The sequence below is a fragment of the Brachycentrus maculatus genome, unplaced genomic scaffold (assembly GCF_059751285.1).
Source record: "Brachycentrus maculatus isolate JH-2025_06_01 unplaced genomic scaffold, ASM5975128v1 h1tg000566l, whole genome shotgun sequence".
Classification (NCBI taxonomy): domain Eukaryota; kingdom Metazoa; phylum Arthropoda; class Insecta; order Trichoptera; family Brachycentridae; genus Brachycentrus; species Brachycentrus maculatus.
Window position 1 is genome coordinate 424,350 of NW_028281308.1, and position 24,847 is coordinate 449,196.

The 24,847-nt window shown below is 39.9% G+C and overlaps 1 protein-coding gene and 1 long non-coding RNA gene across 3 annotated transcripts in view; both read left to right on the forward strand.

The window, feature by feature from the left end:
* E(Pc) (Enhancer of Polycomb) overlaps positions 1-16,143 on the forward strand; it is a 31,519-nt gene extending 15,376 nt beyond the window's left edge. Inside the window, exons 7-15 of one of the 2 annotated variants that reach the window (XM_088273288.1) lie at positions 2,537-2,652; positions 3,686-3,780; positions 4,698-5,015; positions 6,349-6,711; positions 8,178-8,376; positions 9,030-9,180; positions 11,115-11,325; positions 11,878-12,058; positions 14,386-16,143. In XM_088273288.1, the coding sequence (XP_088129414.1) occupies positions 2,537-2,652; positions 3,686-3,780; positions 4,698-5,015; positions 6,349-6,711; positions 8,178-8,376; positions 9,030-9,180; positions 11,115-11,325; positions 11,878-12,046 (1,622 nt within the window). In that variant the 3' untranslated portion in view covers positions 12,047-12,058; positions 14,386-16,143. Of the gene's footprint in view, positions 1-2,536; positions 2,653-3,685; positions 3,781-4,697; positions 5,016-6,348; positions 6,712-8,177; positions 8,377-8,797; positions 8,891-9,029; positions 9,181-11,114; positions 11,326-11,877; positions 12,059-14,385 lie in introns of those variants that run through there. The other variant, XM_088273289.1, reaches the window with a different exon arrangement.
* Positions 16,144-16,238: 95 nt separating this feature from the next.
* LOC148301400 (uncharacterized) lies at positions 16,239-24,127 on the forward strand. Its single transcript, XR_015838792.1, has 2 exons — positions 16,239-23,718; positions 23,803-24,127. It is a non-coding gene; the product is annotated as an uncharacterized LOC148301400 (long non-coding RNA).
* Positions 24,128-24,847: the final 720 nt, after the last annotated feature.

A 24,847-nucleotide genomic window follows, 5' to 3' on the forward strand; every position in this document is an offset into this window, starting at 1 on the left:
TACATTTTTTTAAATAATATTAGATAGATTTTAAGAAATAGTGGAATACCATAATATAGTTAATATACTAAGTAAAATTTAAATTACAAATGGATGGATTTTGTTTGAAGTAACTGCCATTTCTCTTAATATTTTTAATAGTTATTATAACATAAATGTGGAATTGTTTAATTGGATTTATTTTTAATAATGTAACTATTTTTGCTAATGTAATGTAATGTTTATTATTGTTTACAACATTTTGAGTGTGTCCAAATATGTCTCAAAATGTTGTAAATAAATTATCTGGTCAAATTATAAGCTTAATAAAAAAAATGAAAATGGTGTTTTCTGGCGTTTCTCACGTGTGTGATTATAATCCAGGATTCGGACCTCACATACTAATATAAGAGTTTCTGCTTAGTAAAAAGCTTCTTTACATCTCACCAATAGATGTCTCTAGTGAAGTTCTAGTGATTCAAGAACAAGGTTTCAAAATTGGTTCAAATATATATAGAACTTCCAAGAATTTGAGTGGTGTGGTTGTCAATAATAGGTAGAATTGGTGAATGTTACACGTGTGTAAAGTGATCACTTAAACCAGCCTATGACGGTCGTCAGCCCCGTAAATGTCCAGACTTCCATATTCTTCTACATCTTTGATGAGATGTCAAAAAATAATATTTATTATTGTTAATGTAACTATTGTTTATTATTTACTTTTTTAAATGTAAAGCTCTACAATTCCCGAACAAATAAAATAAATAAAAAATATCATATTCTCGATATCATTAATATTTAAAGCATTTAATTTGTGGTCAGTCATTTTTACTTATTTATTTTTTTCACAAAAATGTTAATAATATTAGTAAATAACCACTCACCAAGATTTTTATGTCTACCGGTTGGGAGACGTACCCGTCTCTTCGTCAGGACAATCACTACTACAGCATGCAAACAATACCACCCTTCACCACCATAGCACCATTAAGAGAAATGGCAGTCACTTTTAAGAAAATCTATCCATTTGTAATTTAAATTTTACTCAGTATATTTACTATATTATGGTATTCCACTACTTCTTAAAACTATTGTGATATGTGTTTCGACGCATTCCGTATCATTTTTGTGTCGGGTTGTGGTCCCGTGGTTAGTGTCGCGGACTCTTAAGTCAGAGTTTTTTGGTTCGAACCCACTCTACCACAATTTTTGATACCTATTTCTAATAATGAGCCGCTTAGGGCGTTTGTGTACTTGTGCCGCTTAGGGCTTTGAATTGATTGGCTTGTGCTTTTGTCCATCTTTCTTCGGATCGGAGCTCTTGATCGGTGCGTGAACACGTTGCGCGTAAATTCCATTGCGCTAAACTGTCATAGTCGCTTTCATTTATCAAAACCGGACTGCCGGACGGTCAAATTCCGGGTAGTGCACAAGTGCCCTTAAGGTGGAGACTGACCGGAGCATTTCGTCGTAACATCGCTCGCGGCGAGCATCCGACACTATGGATGGAGCGCTCGGCTCGCTGTACTGACTGCCGAATGCTCGCATCGTAACGTGTTACGTTACCACCAAATGCTCCGGTCAGTCTCCGCCTTTAGACTGACAGAAATAGTATGAAATTGAAATATTTTTGTAAAAAGTAAAAACACAAAAAAATCGCTTTAAAAAAAATTATGACAATTCTGTCTAGGGTAATGGTAAGTACGCTCGGCCACCGTTCTGGAGGTCCCGGGTTCGATTCCCAGGCGGGGTCAAATAAATTAAAGTAATTTTTTTACTCTAATATTTATTCAATATTACCCTGAACTATATTACCTGAAGCAGAGGGCTGATCACCTTTCCTTCATATGTTTACGATCAAGATAACACTGCGTTTATATGATGCAGTGCCCTATGCTCCATTGGGGTGCGGATAAGGGTTTGAAAATGAAGAAGGAGTGTCTGAAAATGATGCAGAATGCATCTAAACACTGGTCATAATAGATTTTAAGAAATAGTATGTATGTATCAAGTGAAATTTAAGTTAAAAATGAATTCAAGTAGTGTATTATAATATTAATAATTATATTTAAGATGTGTATCATACAATGAAGGGTTAACCCTTTCCGGACCCCCAAAATCTAGGTAGCAAGTTACATTCCAATTGTAAAAAATATTTTGTCCTCTGCTCCACATACTGTTGTAATAGATACGAGCGACAAAAATGTAAGCTTGGAATTCAAATAAATAGTACTAATGATGAAAAAAATGTGGAATAACATTCGACATGGGACCTAAGAGGAAAAAATCCATGTCAAATGAGATTCCACATTGGACCAGTAAGGGTTTAACAAAAAATGCCGACTAATCCCAATATGAATAACGTATTGGTACACATCACGCGCTAGCGCGTGATTGGCATTTGGCATCACGCGCTGGCGAGTGATTGGCATTTGGGATCACGCGCCTGCGCGTGAAAGACTTGAAATGCGTGAAGAGGTGCGGTAGGGATGAGTGGGACTACGCAGGTGTAATTGTGTATGGCGAGGGTGTGATGCGAGGTGTGGGTGCGTTGCAGGCGCGGTGTCGGGGTCCAGCAGCTCCTCGGAGGGGGAGGCGGCCGAGGCGGCTCCGCCCCCGGACCCCTCGGGCCCCTTCGCGTTCCGCCGGAAGCCGGGCTGCCAGTACCACATGGTGAGCCCACATCTCCGTCCTACTAGACACTACACTAGACCAGACTGCACATCTCCACTTTTAGAGGAATATTTTTTTACTAATTTTTTTGAGAAATAAAGAGACTTTTTTTTTTGATCCACTCACCTTTTTATTAACAACCAACTAGTTACGGCAACAACCTGTTGCCCTCTTCAGGGTTTAATTTATGACTTTTAATTTATGAATTTATGACTATTTTATATTTATTTATTTATTTAAACTTCCGCCTCCGTAGTGTAATGGTCAGCGCGTTCGGCTACCGTTCTGGAGGTCCGGGGTTCGATTCCCACAGGGGGGTCGAATAAATTTAAGTGATTTTTTCACTCTAATATTTATTCAATATTACCCTGGACTGGTACCTGAAGCGGAGGGCTCATCACCTTTCCTTCGTGTGTAAACGATCAAGATAACACTGCGTTCATATGACGCAGTGCCCTATGCACCATTGGGGTGCGGATAAGGGTTCGATATTTAAACTTCATGTACAGAAAAGAAATAAGTAGCCCGCCAATGTACTATTGCTAAAAAACAATATCTTTCAACCAACCAAAAACAGACTAGTGATATTATATAGCTGTTTGCAATCAGAGGGTAGATAGTACTTTAACATTTAATAAAAAACATAACTTACAAATTGACATTTAAAAAGCATAAATTACAAAAGATGAAAATAAAAAAATTTAACCTGTCCGCCTCTGTAGTGTAATGGTCAGCACACTCCGCTCCGTTCTGGAGGTCCCGGGTTAGATTCCCAAGAGGGGTAAAGTAAATATAAGTAATTTTTTCACTGTTATATTTATTCAACATTACCCTGAAGCGGAGGTTTGATCACCTTTCCTTCATGTGTAAACGATCAAGATAACACTGTGTATATGACGCAGTGCCCTATGCACCATTGGGGTGCGGATAGGGGTTTTATTATTATTATATGATAATAAGGAGGGCAACGCCGGGACCTACTTGCTTTCACATTTAGAAGTTGATATTCTCATCCCATGTGTGATGGTTTCAGCCAACGGAGAGTCTGGGTCCGGCAGCAGACGTTCCCTGGAGAAATGGCTGCGCAAAGGAGAACACCTTCCCCGGAGACAGCGGCCAGCACCTCAGGTACGGACTTGCTCCTCGTCACCATCCGGGACCAGCGAAAGCTCTCCCAAGCCCCGATACAGGAGCGTCTAGGCTTCCCGACAGACCTTCTCTTGCAAGGCAATTTTATTCTGTGAACTAGGTTGCGAAAATTATTGGAAAATTAAGTGTGTTATATATATATATGTATAAATAATTGGATTAATATCAAAATGTTGGATTATTGTCTAATAAATTAATATAAAAAATCACAAGACTATCGATAACATTCTTATTGAAATCTGTAGGGAACTAAGGGAGATATGAAGGTTTAAACTTAAGGTATTTGAGTAAAACGAAAAACGTCATCAAATTTCCGTCATCGCATGTTTTATACTAAAACAATGAATGATAGATGTGCGAATAGTGAAATAAGGAAGGAATGCAAAGCTGAGATAAGCATTATCGATAAAATTAAGAAAGGTGTGTTGAGATGGTTTGGACATGTAGAACGAATGAGTGAGGAAAGAACGGTAAAACAAATTTATGAGGCGAATGTAAGTGGAAAAAAGAGCAGAGGAAGACCGAGAAAAACATGGCACGATCAGGTATGCCAAATACTTGAAAGCGGTCAGGTTAGGAGTCGTAACAATCGGCGGGTATGCATGAGGAGACGCATGAACGTGGAAGAGGCGAAGAATGTTTGTAAAGACAGAGCGGTGTGGCGTTTTATTCTCTCAGCCTACCCCTGCGGGGAAGCGGCGTGATGGCGTGATGTTTTATGACATCATAAGTCATATCTGTTTTTAACTTGCGGCTTTTTGCCTTTGCACATAAGAGTAGCAGTAGTGATTTTGAGTGCTAAATAATAACAATAATAAATTTGGAAAACTTATATGGCGCCATTTTCGTAAAATAATACCTCAAGGGCGCTTACTTACGGTTTTGTGTTTGTTTAGGTACACACTCACGTCGCTGCGGCAGCCGACGTCGCGCTTCATCGGGCTGGCGCGGCGGCGGGTGGGGCGCGGCGGGCGCGTCATCCTGGACCGCCTGTCCTCGGGCGCCTCGCTGGACCGCCTGTGGGCCGCGCTGGACTACACCATCACGGACACGCACGCCGAGCCTGCGCCCGCGCCGCGCGACGCCGCGCCCGCGCACGGCCGCGAGGAGGCGCGCCGCCTGGCCGACCTGCTCGCGCGGCGCGGCCTGCGGCGCCACGAGGCGCGCGACCCGCACCGCACCGCCGACGAGGCCGACCAGCTCTTCAAGGACTGGTGAGGCACTATTTTATTCTTCTTCTTCTTTATGCACCCTAGCATGCTCTGAAATCAATGTGGAAAGCGTGGTTAGCCGGTTGTGGAAGAGTCGGGGTCACCAGTGTGGTCGCATACTAAGCCCGATTGGTACTCGATCACGGGCCCACGCGTTCCTATCTCCTCAGAGGTTGCAATGGGTCATTAACCTTTTAACCGCGTTAACTTTGTTCCTGAGAGACGCCCGTGCGTGGCGGTATTTTGCCGTTTTTTAAATGATTACTTTTATCATGTATTTAGTTATGAAACTATTTATTTTCCTAAACAAAAACGGATTCATTGTGCCTTTTTAGTACTCTATAATACACTTGTGTCACATTATTCTTGAAATATATCGTAATATAAACAAATAAGATCGTAACATAAATAAATCAAAGCATGCATCGTGTCACTCTTACCCACTGGCGATGCGTAGCGTCGAGAGTGAGACAGATATAGGGCATGATTATGGCGCGGACTAATTACCGACCTCGAGAAAAATCAGGGATCTGTTCTCTTATTTATCCTTGTGATGTTACAAATTATTAGTCAGATATTTCAACAGATGTCATAAGGCCAAGGATTGACATATTATTTTATCCAAAGTTCTACACCATGAAAAAATCCCTCCAAGTTTCCCTGCTTTGCTTTGGTTTATAAAGACTTGGTGAGGTCACTTTTTATGTTTGTGAACGAGCGGGGCGTTCACCACACCAACAATTCAATTTATTTATTTGTAGTTATACAAACTAAAATTTAAAGCGTATCTTTTCCTTCCTCATGAGTTCTCTGACCTCCACTGCTGGATATAGGCCTCTTCCCCTTCTTCCCATTTCCTCCGGTGGGTTGCTGCTTGCAGTCAGTTTCTACCCCCCACAGCGACTATGTCGTCGGACCATCTGTCTTGGGGTCTTCCGACACCTCTTTTGTTCTCCCAAGGTCTGCATCGTAGAATTCTTGATGTCTATCTTTGGGGTCCTGTCTTGCTATATGTGGTGTTTCAATGCCAAACTCCTTCCAAATAAAAAAATATATTTTTTTATTATTTCTATAATGATCTATATGCGGTACGCCGGCGGGCCACATCAAAAAACTCTCATTTTTATTTAACTTTATGTGAATAATCTATTATTAAAGACAGTCACACGAGGTACAGTAGATCCAACTTAATGATTTTGTAAAAGAATATCATATGTTCCCATACAAAAAAATTATTTCAATGAAGAATTAAAATAAATGAAAAATATAGCTGCAAAAAAAATACTCACAGGCCGCGATTTTACAATTTAAAAATGTACGCTTTGTCCGTTTGCAGCGTCCACTTCCGGCCGCAGTCGCCATGCGGGGGCGCGGAGGTCGTGGGGGGCGCGGAGGCGGATGGCGCGGTCGCGGGGCGCGTGCCGGAGCGCGCGGTGGTGAGCGTGCAGGTGCTGCCGCCGCGCGCCCCCTCGCCGCCGCCGCCCGACCTGCTGTTCCCCGACTGCTCGCCCTACTGCACGCCCGAGTTCACGCTGCGCGACCTCTACGGGGACCAGCTGCTGCCCGAGCCGCCCGAGGAGGCGCGCCGCAACGGGCCCTGCGCCCCCCACGCGCCCCCCGCCCCTGGCGCCCCCGACCTGCGCCTCGAGCCGCCCAACGGCGTTGACTACGCCAACGGCAACTCCCAGCACTTCAAGCGGTAACTATACTCTGCACCCTTCTTCCTGACTTCTTCCTAACTTATCCTCCTTGTAGACTATTGAGGTCAGCTCTCCTCGTCCTCAGGTTGTAGGTCCCACTCGGCTGTCCAAATTAACAGCACACTAAGGGACATTTTTTTTGTAGTATGTTTTTTTTACATTAATGGACTAAGTAGACTCTAGTCCAAAAATGCAAAAAAAACGTACAACAAAAAAAAATTCCCATACTGTGTTTTAAATTTGGACAGCCGTACTGTCAAATCAATTTATTCAATAATGAAATGTGAAATCAAACACAGATTTTTTGAGTCTTCTAAGCTGTATTTTTTTTTATTTATTATAACTGCAGACAGTTGGTAGAATTCCATATTGAATTGTTGGGTAATATTTCCAAAATTAAACGAGGTTTATTTGGTTGAATTTATTACATTTATTTATGTATATGTTAATACGTGACGCGTTTCCTCTTCTTAGGGCATTAGCAAACACTCCGAGTGTGTTTGATAATGTCCTAAGAAGAGGAAACGCATCACGTATTATATACTTAAATAAATAAATATAGAATTCAACCAAATAAACCTTGTTTAATTTTGGATATATTACCCAACTATTGTATTATTTTTTTTGTTAAGAAACACATAAAAATCAATTTTTTGACAATTGTTTCTCCTATTCATGGCACTTTCAAACGAAACATTTTCAACTGCGGGACACGGCAAATGCCGTTTTTGTCGACTGTCGGTTATCGGCGGGAAACGGCAATATACGGGTTTGTTATCAGCGTGAAATAAAACGCGTTGAAGGGTAATCTGCTACCCGGGTGCTAGGCGATAGTCTGTTGACGTTATTTGAGATGCCTTGCCCGGATTGGCTAGTGTGCCGCTTGTAAAGGCGTCGCCAGAAATCTAGAGTTTTTATGCGATCTCAATCTCCAGTTTAGTTTGAGTCATTTCACGTATTGGACTATTTTTCATACCGCTCGCACTGTTTTGTTTACTGTTTGGTATTTTATTATTTGAATATATTAGCATTGTATAGGGAATGATACCTCGGAGGGGAAGACTATTTTTTAGAGTTTACTATGCTTCTAAAATTGTGAAATACGGAATACTTAATTAAAAATTACGATTATAATTTATTTTTGATAATCAAATGTCATACATGATTTCTTTGAATATTTCAATCGAAAATATTATTTGGTTTAGAAATTGTGTCAATTTTAAGAAAGCGATATATTTTTGCGCTAATCGCGAAAAATATCCGCTATAGGCTAGAGTCTATTGTTCGAAGCGCCCGACTACAATGTGTGAAGATAAATATTTGTGTTTTTTATTATATACTGTGTACATTGAAATCTCTCCCGACCGCATTCCTGGGTCTGATACGGGAACATCAAGCCTTCCCGACAGTCCTCTCTCTTGCAGTAATAAGTAATTTTATCATATTTTATTTTGCGCTTCCGCAGGGTGGGCTCGAGCGTGTTCACGCTGAAGGGCGCGGAGAAGCGCGCGGCCGTGCCGGCGGGGCCGCGGCGCGCGGTGCTGCAGGTGCGCGCGCCCTCGGTGGTGCGCCTGGCGCGGCCGCCGCTGCTGCTGGCGCGTCGGGCGCCCCCGCGCGCGCTAGCAAAGCTCGTGCAGGGCAAGCCGGAGCCCCCGCCCGACCAGGTCAGTGAAGCGAGCACTTCTGCCTAGAATTTTCACTCGTGAATTACACGAAACTATAGTCGCTTTAAACATCTAATGTCTGCCTCCGTTATGAGCACGCTCGGATATCGTTCTGGAGGTCCCGGGTTCGATTCCCCGGGGGGGTCAAATAAATATAAGTGATTTTTTCACTCAAATATTTATTCAATATTACCCTGGACTGGTACCTGAAGCGGGGGGCTGATCGCCTTTCCTTCACGTGTTAACAATCAAGATAACACTGCGTTTATATGATGCAGTGCCCTATGCACCATTCGGTGTGTATATGGATCAGAAGAATATTTATCCAATATTACCCTGGACTGGTACCTGAAGCGGAAGGTTGGTCACCTTTTCTTTGTGTATTTAATAATCAAAATAACTTTGTTTCTATATGATGCAGTGCCCTTTGCACCATTCGGTACAGATGAGGGTTAGAAGAATACTTATTCAATATCACCGTGGACTGGTTTCTAAAGTGGACGGCTGATAACCTTCCCTTCTATTAACCATTCAATGTAACTATTTTTTAAATAATTTTAATATCCGAGCTTTGTGATTCCCAGACAAATAAAATAAAATAATAAAAACTCTGTCCCTGTTGAGTGGTGGGTAATATCGAGGCCGGTTTCCAGGTGCTGGTTAACTCGGGCGCCCAGCTAGCGCAGCAGCCGCCGCAGCAACAGCAGCAGCAGCAGCAGCAACAGCAGGTGGTCACCGTGGCCGTCACCGAGTCCCTGAAGCTCCGGCTTCAGGGACACCTCCTCGGGGCGAATCAGCGGGACGGTGAGTGAAATTTGTTTGTCAAATTGAAAATTAAATTTTTTACATAAATTTTTATTTCCCTTTTAATTTTTTGTTCTTTACACCGCGGTACTTCTAGAAAATTTGGTGACGGATTTACAAACTTGTATATATTTAGATTGGCAGTGACAGGGATATTGAAAGCTTTTAAATGTTAATTCACAGTAAAATCGGGATACAATTCTATGTTGTTTCATATTATTTTTTGACATCTCATCAAAGATGAAGAAGAATATGGAAATCTAGAGGCATTTACGGGGCTGACGACCGTCATAGGCTGGTTTGTAAAGTGATCACTTTACACGCGTGTAACATTCACCAATTCTACCCACTATTGTCAACCACACTTGGAAATTCTAAATATATGAACCAATTTAGAAACATTATTCTTGAATCACTAGAACTTCACTAGAGACATCTGTTGGTGAGATGTAAAGAAGCTTTTTACTAAGCAGAAACTCTTATATTAGTATGTAATTTCACATTTTCAATAAATTTCGCAAATTCGTTATAAAAAAATTGCTTTGCAAAAGCGGATCTGTCAGGAAGCCTAGATGCTTCTGTATCAGGTCTGGGCATGCGGTGGGACAGCTTTCAATGTGTTCTTTGCACAAAAGAAATCGAAACTTTTCAATATATAATAATAATAATTAAACCCTTATCCGCACCCCAATGGTGCATAGGGCACTGTGTCATAAACGCAGTGTTATCTTGATCGTTTACACATGAAGGAAAGGTGATCAGCCTTCCGCTTCAGGTACCAGTCCAGGGTAATATTGAATAAATATGACGGTGAAAAAAATCACTTATATTTATTTTACACCCCTTGGGAATCGAACCCGGGACCTCCAGAACGGTAGCCAAGCGTGCTGACCATTACACTACGGAGGCAGACAATTCAATATATACTTTAGTTTTATTCTGTCTTGCAAAAGAAAAACACTTGTTTTTTTTACCATTTGAGTTTATTTTATTATGACGACTAGTTTCCGAAGCTAAGCTTCCATCTTCAGGTCTAAATGTAAACTCAGTTTACATTTAGACCTGGTGATGAGAGATGGAAGCTTAGCTTCGGAAACTAGTCGTCATAATAAAATAAACTCAAGTGGTAAAAAAACGAGTGTTTTTCTTTTACAATGAATATGAGTGTACAACATTTTGAGCGTGTCCAAATACTTGTTCACATATCGCTCACTCCTTTCAAGATCGTCATAAATCAAAAATCGTCAATTTTCATTTGTGCATGTTTTCGGAATGCCCAGTAAATGTACTATATCCCAGCAAAAGCGGCACATTTTTAACTTGATATTTACCCGCTATAGGGCAGAAAGTGTTGTTTTTGCATTTTGAAGAAAAGGTATTGTTTAATTATTTTTTTAAATATACTACATATTTTTCAAATGGAGAAAAAAACCTTCAGGTTTTACTTTAAAAGGTCTGTTGCACAGTAAAAAGTTCAACAAGTGGCTTGACATTTATTTTCAATACATTGCATTATATTTTTAAACTTTAAAAACGTTCTCCTGAAAAATCAAGTTCAGTTCGTTTCGAAAATTCGATGTAGATAGCGTCTTATACGCCTGAAAACTAGGCGTAATTTATTTAATATATTTTTTTGTTTGTTTATATTTGTAGATAACGGTCAGTTGATAACGTACGCCAAATATCTCAAAATTGACAAAAATGTAGTTAGAGCACTTTACGTAGGGCACATCCATATGTACAGCTTGATCTCCATATGTTACAAAGTTTGCAAGCAGTGCGAGTGCGAGTGCGAGTGAGACTTGTATCGAGTACAAATCATGAGCAGGGTCATTATTAGTAAGTAAAGTAAGCGCGAGTCTGCATTTGCAAAAAGGGATTTCTAGTACGTCGTACATTCCTCGGCTAGTAGTTAATGTGTCGGTCCTCGGTAGGTGGAGGCGCGGGCGGGGGCGGGCGGCGCGCGGTGGTGCAGCTGGGTGCGGGCGCGGGGGCCGCGCCGGCGGGCGCGGGCCGGCAGGTGAAGGTGGTGCGCACGCTCACGGCGGAGCAGCGCTCGCGCCTGCTGCAGGCGGCCGGCGGCGGCGCGCTCGGCCTGCGCGAGCTGGCCGGCATGCTGCACCTGCGCCAGGCGCAGCCCAACAGGTGAGCGACTAGCGTAACACACTATCTGCGGGAAGGGTAATTGGAAGATGTTATGATGTTATATTTTAGAGGAAGACCGAGAAAAACATGGCACGATCAGGTATGCCAAATACTTGAAAGTGGTCAGGTTAGGAGTTGTAATAATCGGCGGGTAAGTTCCTCTCCAAACATAAGAACTCCGTCTCTTTTTTGGAGAGGCACAGCGAATCGGAAACTAAAAGTTTGCCATATGTATAAATGTTTAAAAAATGTATTATAATTGTACTTAAAAATGTAACCATATCAAATAAAAATATTGCCTGCAGATAGTATGATAACACACGCGTATACATGAATTTGATAATGCTTTTTTATTAAGTTTTTATCTTTAACCCTTTCGATGTCGGAAGGTATTAACCACTTCTGTGATCTTGAACCAAGCTCTTGAAAAAAATGGGTCAATAAAAGCCACCCTTTTTTCCTTTAACCTTTCACGTCTGATTATTTTTCGCGTACCGCAGGAGGTTCGGCACCGCTCATCAGTATGTAGTACTATATTTCTCCCCCTTGCAGCTCGGAGGCGCGCCGAGGGGAGCTGAAGGAGGCGGGGGGCGGCGGCGCGGCGGCGGGCGGGCCGGCCCCCGCGGCGCCCCCCGCGCCCCCACCCGCCGCGCCGCCCGCCCCCGCGCCCGTGCAGCCCGCCCAGCCCCCCGGCCGGAAGGGGCCCATGGAGGTCACGTGATGCACGGCCTAGGTGAGCGACGACCCTATTTATTAGAGATGCAAGGTTTACCGAATTCGGCGTTTGCCGAACCGAGTACCCGGCCGAATAATGCGTTAAATCCCTCAAAGGCTTTTGCCTACTTTACTGGACCCCAGATTCAGAATGAGATTTTTGAATACAGAGAAATAACATTGATTAGGAAGATCCTATTTTTAGAATACTTTGAAAGATGCGATGTTACAGAGAGTGCCAGCAGCACGGCTGTCCAAACTTAAAACACAGTAAGGGATTTTTTTTTTGCATTTTTGGACTAAATAGAATCTACTTAGTCAAAAAATGCAAAAAAAAATGTCCCTTACTGTGTTTTGAGTTTGGACAACCGAGCAGTGAAGAACTAATTCTTTATTTTTTTTTTATTTACATAAATAGGACACATTTATTTATAGAACAATTTCAAACATATCGTGGTCATACAGGAGAAAGTGACCAACTGCAGTTTTTACAAAAACGTGATTATTTACTATTTGACATCTTACTAGCTTAATACTGCCCTGAAAAAAAACCCAGAGCGATTTTTAACTTGGAAGTATAATATTTTGACTTGTTAAAAATGACTAACTGCATTGATGTTCATTTTCTTTACAAGCAAAAGTGACCAAGTGACACTTGGACATTATTACCTGTTGTAACAATTTTCAACGCCATGAAGTTATTTATAGTTCTGTATGAAACATTTGACATTTAAATGTTTCTAGAGAAACAAAGTGACTAAATTCAAAGTCAAATGGCCAGTAGAGGTAAATTATTGATGAAAATATGTAAAAATCAAGAAAGAGTGATCCATATAATGTACATGAATTAAAATTTGACGATATGTTAGATCTCAAATCTTCTTCTAACCCTTATCCGCAACTAATGGTGCATAGGGCACTGCATCGTATTGATGCAGTGTTATCTTGATCGTTACTTACATGAAGGCAGGATGATCACTCCTGCGCTTCAGGGACCAGTCCAGGGTAATATGAAATAAATATTATAGTGTAAAATCACTAATATTTATTTTCAACCCCCCCTGGGAATCGAACCCGGGCTGGAGGACAGAGCACCGGAACCAAACTTAGATTCCGAATCTGAGTCAGAATAATACTTCTTTACTTTTTGTATATTTATTTAAAAAAAGTTATGTTATTTAAAAAATATATGTTATGTTACCAGCTAGTTTATTTTCCAAAAAAAAGTTTCTTCCTTAATTTAAATAAATAAAATAAAATGCTTTGAATTAAACTTTTGTATCTGTAACTAACGTTTCCGTTCTCATTCTAAGAATCAAAAGTGACTATCTGCATTTTTTCCTAAATTTTTGCCAGGAAAAAGTGACCGAAAGTGAAAAAGCTTTAAGTAATTTTAAAAACTTTAGGATGTAAATTTTCAAAAATATTTTTTACTCATTTCAATATTGGTAAACATTTCTTTTCACACAAAAACAATCACAAACGTGAATACATTATTTCTTTGTTTTTAATTGATTACAAAAGTGTAAAAACGTTTAAATGGCCCTCCTGAACATTTTACGTTTTGTCAGTTGGTCACTTTCTCCTGTACGACTACGATATTAAGAATATTTTTTTGCAGAGACCCACCAAGCCACCTTGTGTGTCTTGTCGGTGGAGTTCTTTTTACATACATTTTTTATTCTTTTTATTTATTTTAACCTAATGTACACACAAAAAAGAGAGAGAAAATTAAGAATATAAACATTTTATGAAGAATTGTCAGCAGTGGTCGGGAACCTGATGCCTTGTAAAGGAGGCAAGCTTGATGGCGGCTCTCGGGAGGCATGCGGAGTACATGGCCAAGCCGACTGTCTTCTCTTCTTTTTCTTTTTGTAGATCCTAGGGATCTGTTGTGCCTCCGCATGTCGCTCTTGGGATGTCGACTCCCAGCTGTCTTTCCATCTTTTCGGAGGTCTGCCTGGGGGTCTGCGTCCTTCAGGGTTGCCTTGGAGGGCGATACGTGGAAGTCTGTCTTCTGACATTCTGTATACATGATCATTCCAGTATCGCCTTCGTTGTCGTCCCCACCTCACAATATCCTCCGTCTTACACATGCTCCGGATGTCGGTATTTCTTACTCGGTCTCGCAATGTGTTTCCGGTTATGGATCGGAGAGTCTTCATCTCGGAGGTTCCAGGTTGAGATTTTGTTCTAGAAGTATCTGCTCTTGCCTCAATCCCATAAGTGTCCTCCGTTTTACACACGCTCCGTATGTCAGAATTCAAGCCAACTGAATTGTCTATATTAGTTATTGATAAGGAAAAATTGCAAGGGAGATCTGATAGTGTTTGTGTAAACTTCCAGGCCCCGACTGATGAATCTGTGAAGACCAGCCCCGGAGACGCCTGCCCCGAGGGCGTCGCGCCCGCCCACACCTAGTCTGCCGCGCGCGTGCGGCTCGGGAGGGAGCGCCGCGCCACGCCAGTGCCAACCCGCGCATGCAACGCCCCTCTGCAAGCCGACATCGCCATCGCCGCACACACGTACAGTAGAGTCTCCGTTATCCAACACAAAGGTCCGACGACACGAAAAATGATAAAAGCGACATTGAAAATGTGTTAACTTCATTTGTGCTTGGAAAAGTTTTCAAATATGTACATGTAACGTAACTGAATGTAATGAACTATTTTTTAAACCGTTATCCGCACCCTGATGGTGCATAGGGCACTGCATCATGTAAACGCAGTGATATCTTGATGGTTAACATGTGAGGGAAACGCGATCAGCCCTCCGCTTCAGGTACCAGTCGGGGGTAATATTGAATAAATATTTGAGTGAAAAAAACACTTATATTTATTTATATATTCCCCCCCCTTGGGAATCGAACCCGGGACCTCCAGAATGGTAGCTGAGCGTGCTGGCCATCGCACTACAGTGGCAGACAGATATGTACATGTAACATAGCTGAATGAAACAAACTAAATTATCAAAATGCACTTACGGCAAAGTAATAAAACATGTAATAAAACATGACTAAACTTTTAAATAAACGTGATTTGACTAAACTAAACTTAGCTTGGGTAAACAAGTCCGTGATTGTCTTAAAAAAGGAATGGGGCATTGCCCCGGTAGGTCGGATAACGGAAAGTTGGATAACCGAGACTCTACTGTGCATACTGCTGAATATTTCAAAACTAGAGGCGAGATGTTTGTAAATTGTTACGTTGTATTCACTATTGGGCTCAGTGCCAAAATGTCCATTTTACTACTGTTCAAATATGTAATATCTTTCTCGGCACCCTGTATTGGATATGTGCAAGGCGTTGCAAAACTCCCTTGCTCATTTTTCCAAAAAAAAAATATATAAATACATAAAATATTTCGGGATCATTACACATTTAGTCCGTAGAGTTACTTCGAATCGGTTGTAACGTTAAAACAGGGTTTTTTTTTTCACCATTTTTTAAAAAAAAATCACGTTTTCACTTTTTACTTAATGGGTATACACATATTTAAAAAATTGTCCACTTAGAATACTTTCATTCAAACCCGTTTCCGCACCCCAATGGTGCATAGGGCACTGCATCATAAACACAGTGTTATTTTGATTGTTGACACACGAAGGAAAGGTGATCAGCCCTCCGCTTCAGGTACCAGTCCAGGGTGATATTGAATAAATATTAGAGTGACAAAATCACTTATATTTATTTCACCCCCCCCTGGGAATCGAACCCGGGACCTCTAGAACGGTAGCCGAGCGTGCTGACCATTACACAAAAAGACAAATAGACCTTATATTAACACATTGTTTGCGGGAAACGCTTCAAAGGGTCTTTTAACTTGGTAGTGAAATAGCAAGGCGGTATATCTGTCAATTTTTTCATTTTCTAAGTTTGTTCCACAGAATGTCTAAAATAGTGTATTCCGTAATCTGGCAGAAGGATATAGCTGTAGTTGCAATACTTATGTAGCTTTTTTAAGAAATGTGTATATAAAAATTCATAAAACAAATTATGTTATTTAATAGATTTATATTATCCACTGACACTTGGTGATGGAATTGCATTTTTAATATATTATTAGATTAAAACCAATATTTTTAGCTTTTCCACTTTATTTTTATTTGACCAGCGACCGGGTTTCGTCGTTACCGACATCATCAGACTGGTGATGTCGGTAATGAGGAAACCCGGTCGCCGGTCAAATAAAAATAGAGTGGAAAAGCTAAAAATATTGGTTTTAATCTAATAATATATGAGTTATTTAATTTCACAAGTTTGTTTTTGCTCTGTTGGGTAATATATCCAAAATAAAACGAGGTTTTTTGGATTGAATTGTACTTTTATTTATGTATATGTTAATACGTGACGCGTTTCGTCTTCTTATGACATTGTCAAACACTGACCTAAGTGTTTGATAATGTCCTAAGAAGACGAAACGCGTCACGTATTAACATATACATAAATAAATGTAGAATTCAATCCAAGAAACTTTGTTTTATTTTGGATATATTACCCAACAATTCAATATGGAATTCTACCAAGTGTCTGCAGTTACGATAAATTCTTTTTCCTCTCCCGTAAAATTTGGTCTGAGACAGATTGCCTTTTGTCTTTACACTACCGGAATACTGTTGGTAGAGAGCGGGAGACGCTTGCAAACGGGCTCTTAGGGCTTGATCAAAAAACAAAACCGCCCGATAACAATGTGTTAAGGCTGAAATTTTTGAACCACACAGTTCGAGACTATGTTGATAGATGTACCATACCTTTATTCATTTCTGGAGAAAAAATTACTCGTATAGTAAAAATTTGCATGCTACAGAATAGGATATAATAAAATAATAATAAAACCCTTATCCGCACCCCAATGGTGCATAGGGCACTGCTTCATATGAACACAGTGTTATCTTGATCGTTTACACACGAAGGAAAGGTGATCAGCCCTCCGCTTCAGGCACCGGTCCAGGGTAATATTGAATAAATATTACAGTGAAAAAATCACTTATATTTAATTGACCCCCCTGGGAATCGAACCCGGGACCTCCAGAACGGTAGCCGAGCGTGCTGACCATTACACTACAGAGACGGACATAGACGGAATAGGATATAGTATCAATTAATTTCTCTTGCCAGTTTATTTTTTGATTTGTAATGATCCCGTAACGATTTATAGCTGTGAAAGAAAAGCGTTACACCCGATCTAGTGATATTGTACACGGAAAAGGTCACCCAACGATCCGACCCTTTTCCGCGTTGTAATATCGCCTTTTCCCGCCGCATATTGTGGCACCTTTCCGCGCCGATGATCTATTCCGGCTGGCGTTTCCAAGCGCGTCTCGGCCGATATCGCCGCGACGAATTTGTCGTCTTTTCGGACGGTTCGTCCGGATCGCGGGGCAGAGTGGTCCGTAAAAAAAAGAAAATGAAAAAAAATATGGCTGTTTGAAGTTTGAAAAAAAAACTTTTGCGTATATGATAAGCTATTTTTAAAAAATGTGTATCTGTCTTGTAACAATTGAATATACTTATGCATAGTTAGGATTCACAAAATTAAAAAATTTTAAAAACAAGTATCGACGCGGCATTCGCGGACACTGTATCGCGGAAAATGACGCAACATATCGCACTTTTGGCACTACCGAGGTTGCCATCGGTTGGATCGTGCCGAATCTTTTCGCACTTCTCAGGTCTCTAAAATCTGATGATGTTACATCCTAGATCCCTTTATTTGTTCTTTCTTCAATCATTTTGTTACTTTTCGTATCCATAACGTCGCTACAGGGCCTTCCCAACACTTGGACTATATATTTATAGATTTGGCGTTTAATTTGTAGAACTCCATTTTAATTTATGTATTAAATTTTAAATCAAACACAGATTTTTTGAGTCTACTAAGTTGTATTTTATTAACAAAAACATATAAAAATTATATTGTGACAATTGTTTCGCCTTGTTAGGGCATTATCAAACGAATGTCACATTCGTTTGAAAATGCCATAACTAGGCGCAACAATTGTCACAAAATTGATTTTTATGTGTTTTTTTTAACAATAAAATACAACTTAGTAGACTCAAAAAATGAGTGATTGATTTGACATTTAATACATAACTTTGACCATGCGTCATGAAAACATGCACAACTGAAATTTTACAATTTTTGATATATGACGTTTTTGAAAGGAGTGAGCGACATAATGAAAACGTGGATTTTTTTATATTCCGTCATTGATTGGTATTTGGCAAGTATATATAATGAGCTGATTTGTGCAAACACATGCTATTTCAGGCGTTGGTTTGTGGCAAAGTCATGCAATAGGTAAAGTGTTAAATTACCTTCGCCGTTTGCATATCGTTTTTGCCACACGTCAGTCTCGGGAGATCTAGTTTTATTAGCTATTTTCTGACTTCTTCCATTAGAATTTCACTTATCTGTCATTTTGAAGGGTTTGTTTGCGCGTTGCAGTGTCCGCATTTTATGCGTCATTTAAAATACGGGTCTTAGATTTACACAACTTAACGGTAAGCCTGAATTTGCGGAGCTGTATTCAAGTTCAAAATTTCATATGTAATTCGACTGTTTCTGTCATTATAGCTCGTCCAACCTTTTCTTTGAAAATAATTATTTAATAAAACAAATCTTTTACCGGCTAAGTAAAAAATAATACGCGTCATTTGAGACAGCTTAAACTGATTTTGAGTTGTAATATAATTTCGGGAGGTCCGAATTTTCAAACGTGCAACAATTGTAAACATCAAATTCCGTGCTGTGGAGTTTTGCGCCTCCCGAAACTAGTAGTGCTCACACATGCCTAGTGAAATTTTATTTTTCGCTATGCCAAAAATTATCAATCTATTGGTAATTGTAGGGCACCATGTCAAAATTACCAATTTTATAAATGTCGAACAACTTTTTTTATATTCCTTTTTTTCGGGACTTGGGCCTTTTAACCGTTCCCTTAGGGTGCTTATAAACTTCCGCGTGCACCGGTGATATGTGTTTTGTACACCATATGAAAATGTGGTTTGAAAACGGGAAAAATGTGAATATTCCTAAATGTTGCTTTTATGGAGCATAGTCGAATTTGAAATATAACAATTTTGTAATGTTAGCTCTGGTACGTATCTGAAAATGAAAAAAAATACATCGCAATAGCTGGCGTAGCGACACGACCACTGCGTAAGACAAGCTGCGCTCTACTGGCGCAGTAAACGTGCCCCAATACGCGCATATACGCAAAGCGCGGCACGCACACGCACTGAGAAACTTTTGTTTGTGTATCGGTCCGCCTCCGTGGCGTAATGGTCAGCGTGTCTAGCTACCGTGCTGGAGGTCCCGGGTTCGATTCCCAGGGGGGTGTGAATAAATATTAGTGATTTTGCACCGTAATGTTTATTCAATATCACCCTGGACTGGTTCCTGAAGCGCGAGAGTGATCACCTTGTCTTCATGTGAGCAATGATTAAGGTAACACCGCGTCAATTCAATGCAGTGCCCTATGCACCATTGGGTGCGGATAAGGGTTATAAGTAAGTAATAATTGGTGATTTTATCTCCGATTTTTTTCTCAAATTATTTATTTCCGTCGCTGCTAATGAATTATTTTATATTATAATATTTTCATGTAATACATGATTATATTACGAAGTAATACAAGAATTGTGAGCCCGTATCTATTATATTTTATATTGATATTCTCATTTTTAAAGTGGAGTTGTAGTAAATACATATCACCGGGAGGGGAAGGTTAAGGTAGCCTTTTACGCGACATGATTCTTTTGCCATGAAAAAATGTCTCTTTTTTCATTTGTAGAACTTGGATCCATATGATATTTTGACCCCTGAATACACCTCTGCGTCTCTTTTAGACTTTGAACTGTCGTAGGGTAACGGGCGAGGAGAGCGTGTGTGCGGAACGGAACGTGTTTGTGTAAGCAGGTGAAAAAAAAGGCTGTCATTGTTATATTTATAAATTAATAGGTAATTAAATTTTAAAAGAATTGTATCTTTGCGAACGACGTGTGTTCTGAAGTGTTTAAAAATACAGGAAAAAATATATATCGAACCTTTGAAAAAAATTGCTCTTCATGTACCATGTATGTGTATGTTTATTTGATGTCTTTCTTTCAATTTTGTCTGTTTATTTTATATAGGAGAAAGTGACCAACTAACGAAATATAAATAGTTCAGGAGGGCCATTTAAGTCACTTTTGCTTGGCAAGAGAATAAACAGCAATGCAGTTAGTCATTTTCAACAAGTCAATATAATATACTTCATATTATTTTTTGACATCTCATCAAAGATGAAGAAGAATATGGAAGTCTGGGCATTTACGGGGCTGACGAACGTCATCGGCTGGTTTAAGTGATCACTTTACACATGTGTAACATTCACCAATTCTACCCATTATTGACAACCGCACTACTCAAATTCTTGGAAATACTATATATATATATATATGAACCAATTTAGAAACCTTGTTCTTGAATCACTAGAACTTCACTAGAGACATCTATCGGTGAGATGTAAAGAAGCTTTTTACTAAGCGGAAACTCTTATATTAGTATGTGAGGTCCGAATCCTGGATTATAATCGCACACACGAGAAACGCCAGAAAATACCATTTTCATTTTTATTATTTAAGCTTATAATTTGACCAGATAATTTATTTACAACATTTTGAGTGTGTCCAATTACTTGTTCAGATTTTGTGAACAAGTATTTGGACACACTCAAAATGTTGTAAATAATATACTTCCATGTTTAAAATCACTTTGGGATTTTCTCAGGGCAATATTAAGCTAGTAAGATATCAAATAGTCAATGATCCCGGTTTTGTAAACAAATGCACTTGGTCACTTTCTCCTGTACGACAACGACATATATATATATATATATATATATATATATATATATATATATATATATATATATATATATATATATATATATATATATATAAATATATATAATGAAATACATGATATTATTAGGTGATATCGACAATGATTGACATCAAACCAAAATTAGTATGTCCTGTTTTTGGTTTAGTATATAAACAAAATAAGAATCGCTTAAAAAACTAATCATTTTTATTTTGATGGGATGAAATTCGTAGAGGTTCACGAGACAAATGTCTAGAGAGGCGGCCTTTCGTCCTCGGCCGGCTCAAGCGATCGCTTTATTCGCCGTGCTACGTGCACAGCCAAAGGAACGGTGAATGATCAGCGAACAGACTGGCCGACGACGGGTCCCGGCACCTGTAAATGCACGTCCGCCTCTCTGGGCGCTGTTTGAATCCAGACATATGACCACTTTACCTTGGAAATGTTGGATTTTTTAATTTCGCATTGCCAAAAATTAATTTTTTTTTTTTTTCAAATCGGGACCGCTGTGGTTTTGTTCGTTTTTAAAATTGAAACTGCCGTCTCCGATTCGAAAATGATTTTGAAAAAAATATGTTGTCTTTTTTTTTTATACTTATATAGAATTCCAAAAAAAATGTATGTTTAGTCTTTGTAGGTCAGTTGCTAGTCGATTTGAATTTGCACCAATCAAATGCGGTTTTTCATCCGCGCTCGGAGGGGGCGATTTCTTGTATTGATGCGGGTCTTTGGGACCCCGACCCTGTTGCGTTAACCCGCTCGATTCGCTCACTCGAACCTTCTTCTTTCGGTGCTGTGCTGGCGTTCAGACGGCCGCTCCGTGGTGTCCAGTTCCGGCGCTTCACCCTTCCTCTTCTCTTCCTCTGTCTCTCGCCTCCTTCCCGCTTCCCTCGGATCGTGGTTTGGTGCTTTGCGTTTCGCATTAAGTGACCAAAGCAACAAGTTCTCCGGTTTATATTGTAAGGAAAAAAAATGGAACTGTGTGGAGTTGGCAAAGGAAGGATGAGAGTAGACTGGATGCAGTCGGGATGCCATCTCTCAGTGCGGCAAGACCATGTATGGTAGATGTTCCAATGGTGATATGAGGAAAGGGTGCAAGGCTGAGATGAGCACTATCCAGCAAACTAAGGAAGCCGGCTTGGGATGGTTTGGGCGTGTGGAACGAATGAGTGAAGAAAGAACATTGAAACAAATTTTTCAGGCTCATGTAGTCATTGGAAATAGGAGCAGAGGAAGACCGAGGTATACTCGGTACGATCGAGTATTTAAAATACTCGGGCGTTAGTCGGAATAATCGGCGGGTATGTACGAGGAGATGCGTGAATGTGGAAGAGGTGAAGATGGTTTTCGAAGGCAGATTGGTGTGGTGTTCTTTTATCTCTGCCTACCTCTGCGGAGAAGCGTCGCGATGGTCGGTTAGTGAGGACAGACTGTCTATTAAGCTTGATTCAAGATGTAGCGCAACAAGTTTGGGTCCCGAATAATTCAAATTCGATGCGATCTCCAAAGGCAACGCAAGATTGACCGACGCGTTTGGTTGTTGCAATTTCGACGATTTCTTTTTCAGCGACTGGCCTGTCGTATTTAATAAAAACGATGACGCTTTGTAATATTACGATGAAATGATGTAAAATTACTGTAATTAAAACGTTGTACATATGAAAATGTTATGCTAAATCGGATTTCAAATTCGCAAGAGCATTCCCAGTGTCGTTCGTTTATCAAAAATATTGAGTTGATTTTGTAATTTTTTTTTGGTCACGATAAAGCAATTGATTGTTATTTTTAAAAAGAAATTTGGTCACGCTTATGCTCAGAGCAAACAAAAGCCTTTTTCATCAAAAAAAATATTTGGTCACGAAAATGCCCAAATCAATTAATGGCCATATTCAGTCATTTTTTGGTCACGATAGTGCCCAAATCAATAAATATCCATTTAGAATTTTAAACTTTGGGCATGATAATACTCAAAGCAATTAATAAACTTTTTAAAAAGAAGTGTAAATATGTATAACCTTTTTGACGAAATTTGAGTAGCATAATAAATTAGGGGTAGAATGGCCAACTTTGCAAAGTGATCACTTGGACCGGCCAATGACAGGCCGTAAGCCCTGTAAATTCCTAGACTTTGATATTTTCCTCATCTATGTTTGAGATATCAATATAAAATTCTTGATCGCTTTGCAAAAAAAATACTACAGCCTAACCGCGTTTTCAATACGAAATATATTTTTTATATGAAATATTTTAAATATGCTTTTTTTATCGTGTTATTTTTTGAACGACGCTGGGATGAGCCGTTTCACCTTTGTGAATTTGAAGTCTATAGCGCCGAATCCGACTGGCGACCCTGCTCATAATTTTTACTCCGTACAGGTCTCACTCGCACTCACGCACTTTGTAACATATAGAGATCAAGTTTAAAAGATTTTTTGTGCAATATTGGAAACCTCCACATATGGTAGTAACGTTTCTATCAAATTTTACTGAGGACATTATTGGAAATTTTATAACTTAATTAACTATATGTGTGTATGATGAGAGATAAATAAATGACACTTTCTATGCAAATTCCAGTGTCAAAGTTGACTAGTTACATTTGCGTGTGTCGGGTTGTGGTCCCGTGGTTAGTGTCGCGGACTCTGAAGTCAGAGTTTCCCGGTTCAAACCCACTCTACCACAAGTTGATACCTATTTCTAATAATAAGCCGCTTAGGCTCACAGAAATAGTATGAAATTGAAATATTTGTGTGAATAATAAAAACGCAAATATTTCTCTTTAGTAAAAAATAGTTTATGAGTGCGAGTGAGGCGCGTCCGGGACGACGATCATAGTCTATGAGTGCGAGTGAGGCGCGTCCAGGACGACGATCATAGTCTATGAGTGCGAGTGAGGCGCGTCCGGGACGACGATCACAGTCTATGAGTGCGAGTGAGGCGCGTCCGGGACGACGATCATAGTCCACGAGTGCGAGTGATCATCCGAGCCGGGTCGGCAGTGGGGCCGGCAACCCTTAGTGATGTAATTATGTAGATATCTAAATAATTGGAAGGGCCGCTCTTATACAGCGCTGGTTCGTGTGCGAGGGAGATAGTTGTAGGCGACTGTTTTTGCCGAGAGTGTACATTCGCGAGTGATTCTGCCTATAGGATGTAAATACATATTAAAAAATTGCGATTGGGGACGATAAGTGATAATAAAAAACGAAAACAAAACAAACTGGATCGTTTTATTCTTCCTGTGTCCTTTTGTAAGTGTCTAAATAACCCTATTGATGATTTGAGATTCAATCAATGACCCTAATGATGATTTAGGATTTACATGATTACCCTACTTATGATTCAAGATTCACACAATTACCCTACTGATTATTAAAGGTTCACATGATTACCCTACTGATGATTTTAGTTTCACATGATTACCCTACTTGTGATTAAAGATTCAAACTATTACCCTACTGATGATTGAAGATCACACAATAACCCTTCTTATGAATTAAGATTCACACAATGACCCTGCTAATGATTTAAGATGTACACAATGACCCTGCTAATGATTTAAGATTCACATGATTACCCTACTGATGAAAGATTTGCAGGATGATCCTACTGATGATTTAAGATTCACACGATCACCCCACTGGTGATTTAAGATTCACACAATTACCCTACCGATGATCTAAGATTCACACGATTACCCTACTGGTTATTTAAGATTCATACAATTACCCTACTGATGATTTAAGATTCACACGATCACCCCACTGGTGATTTAAAATTCACACAATTACCCTACCGATGATTTAAGATTCACACGATTACCCTACTGGTGATTTAAGATTCATACAATTACCCTACTGATGATTTAAGATTCACACGATTACCCTACTGGTGATTTAAGATTCGCACGATGATCCTACTGATGATTGATGATTCCCAA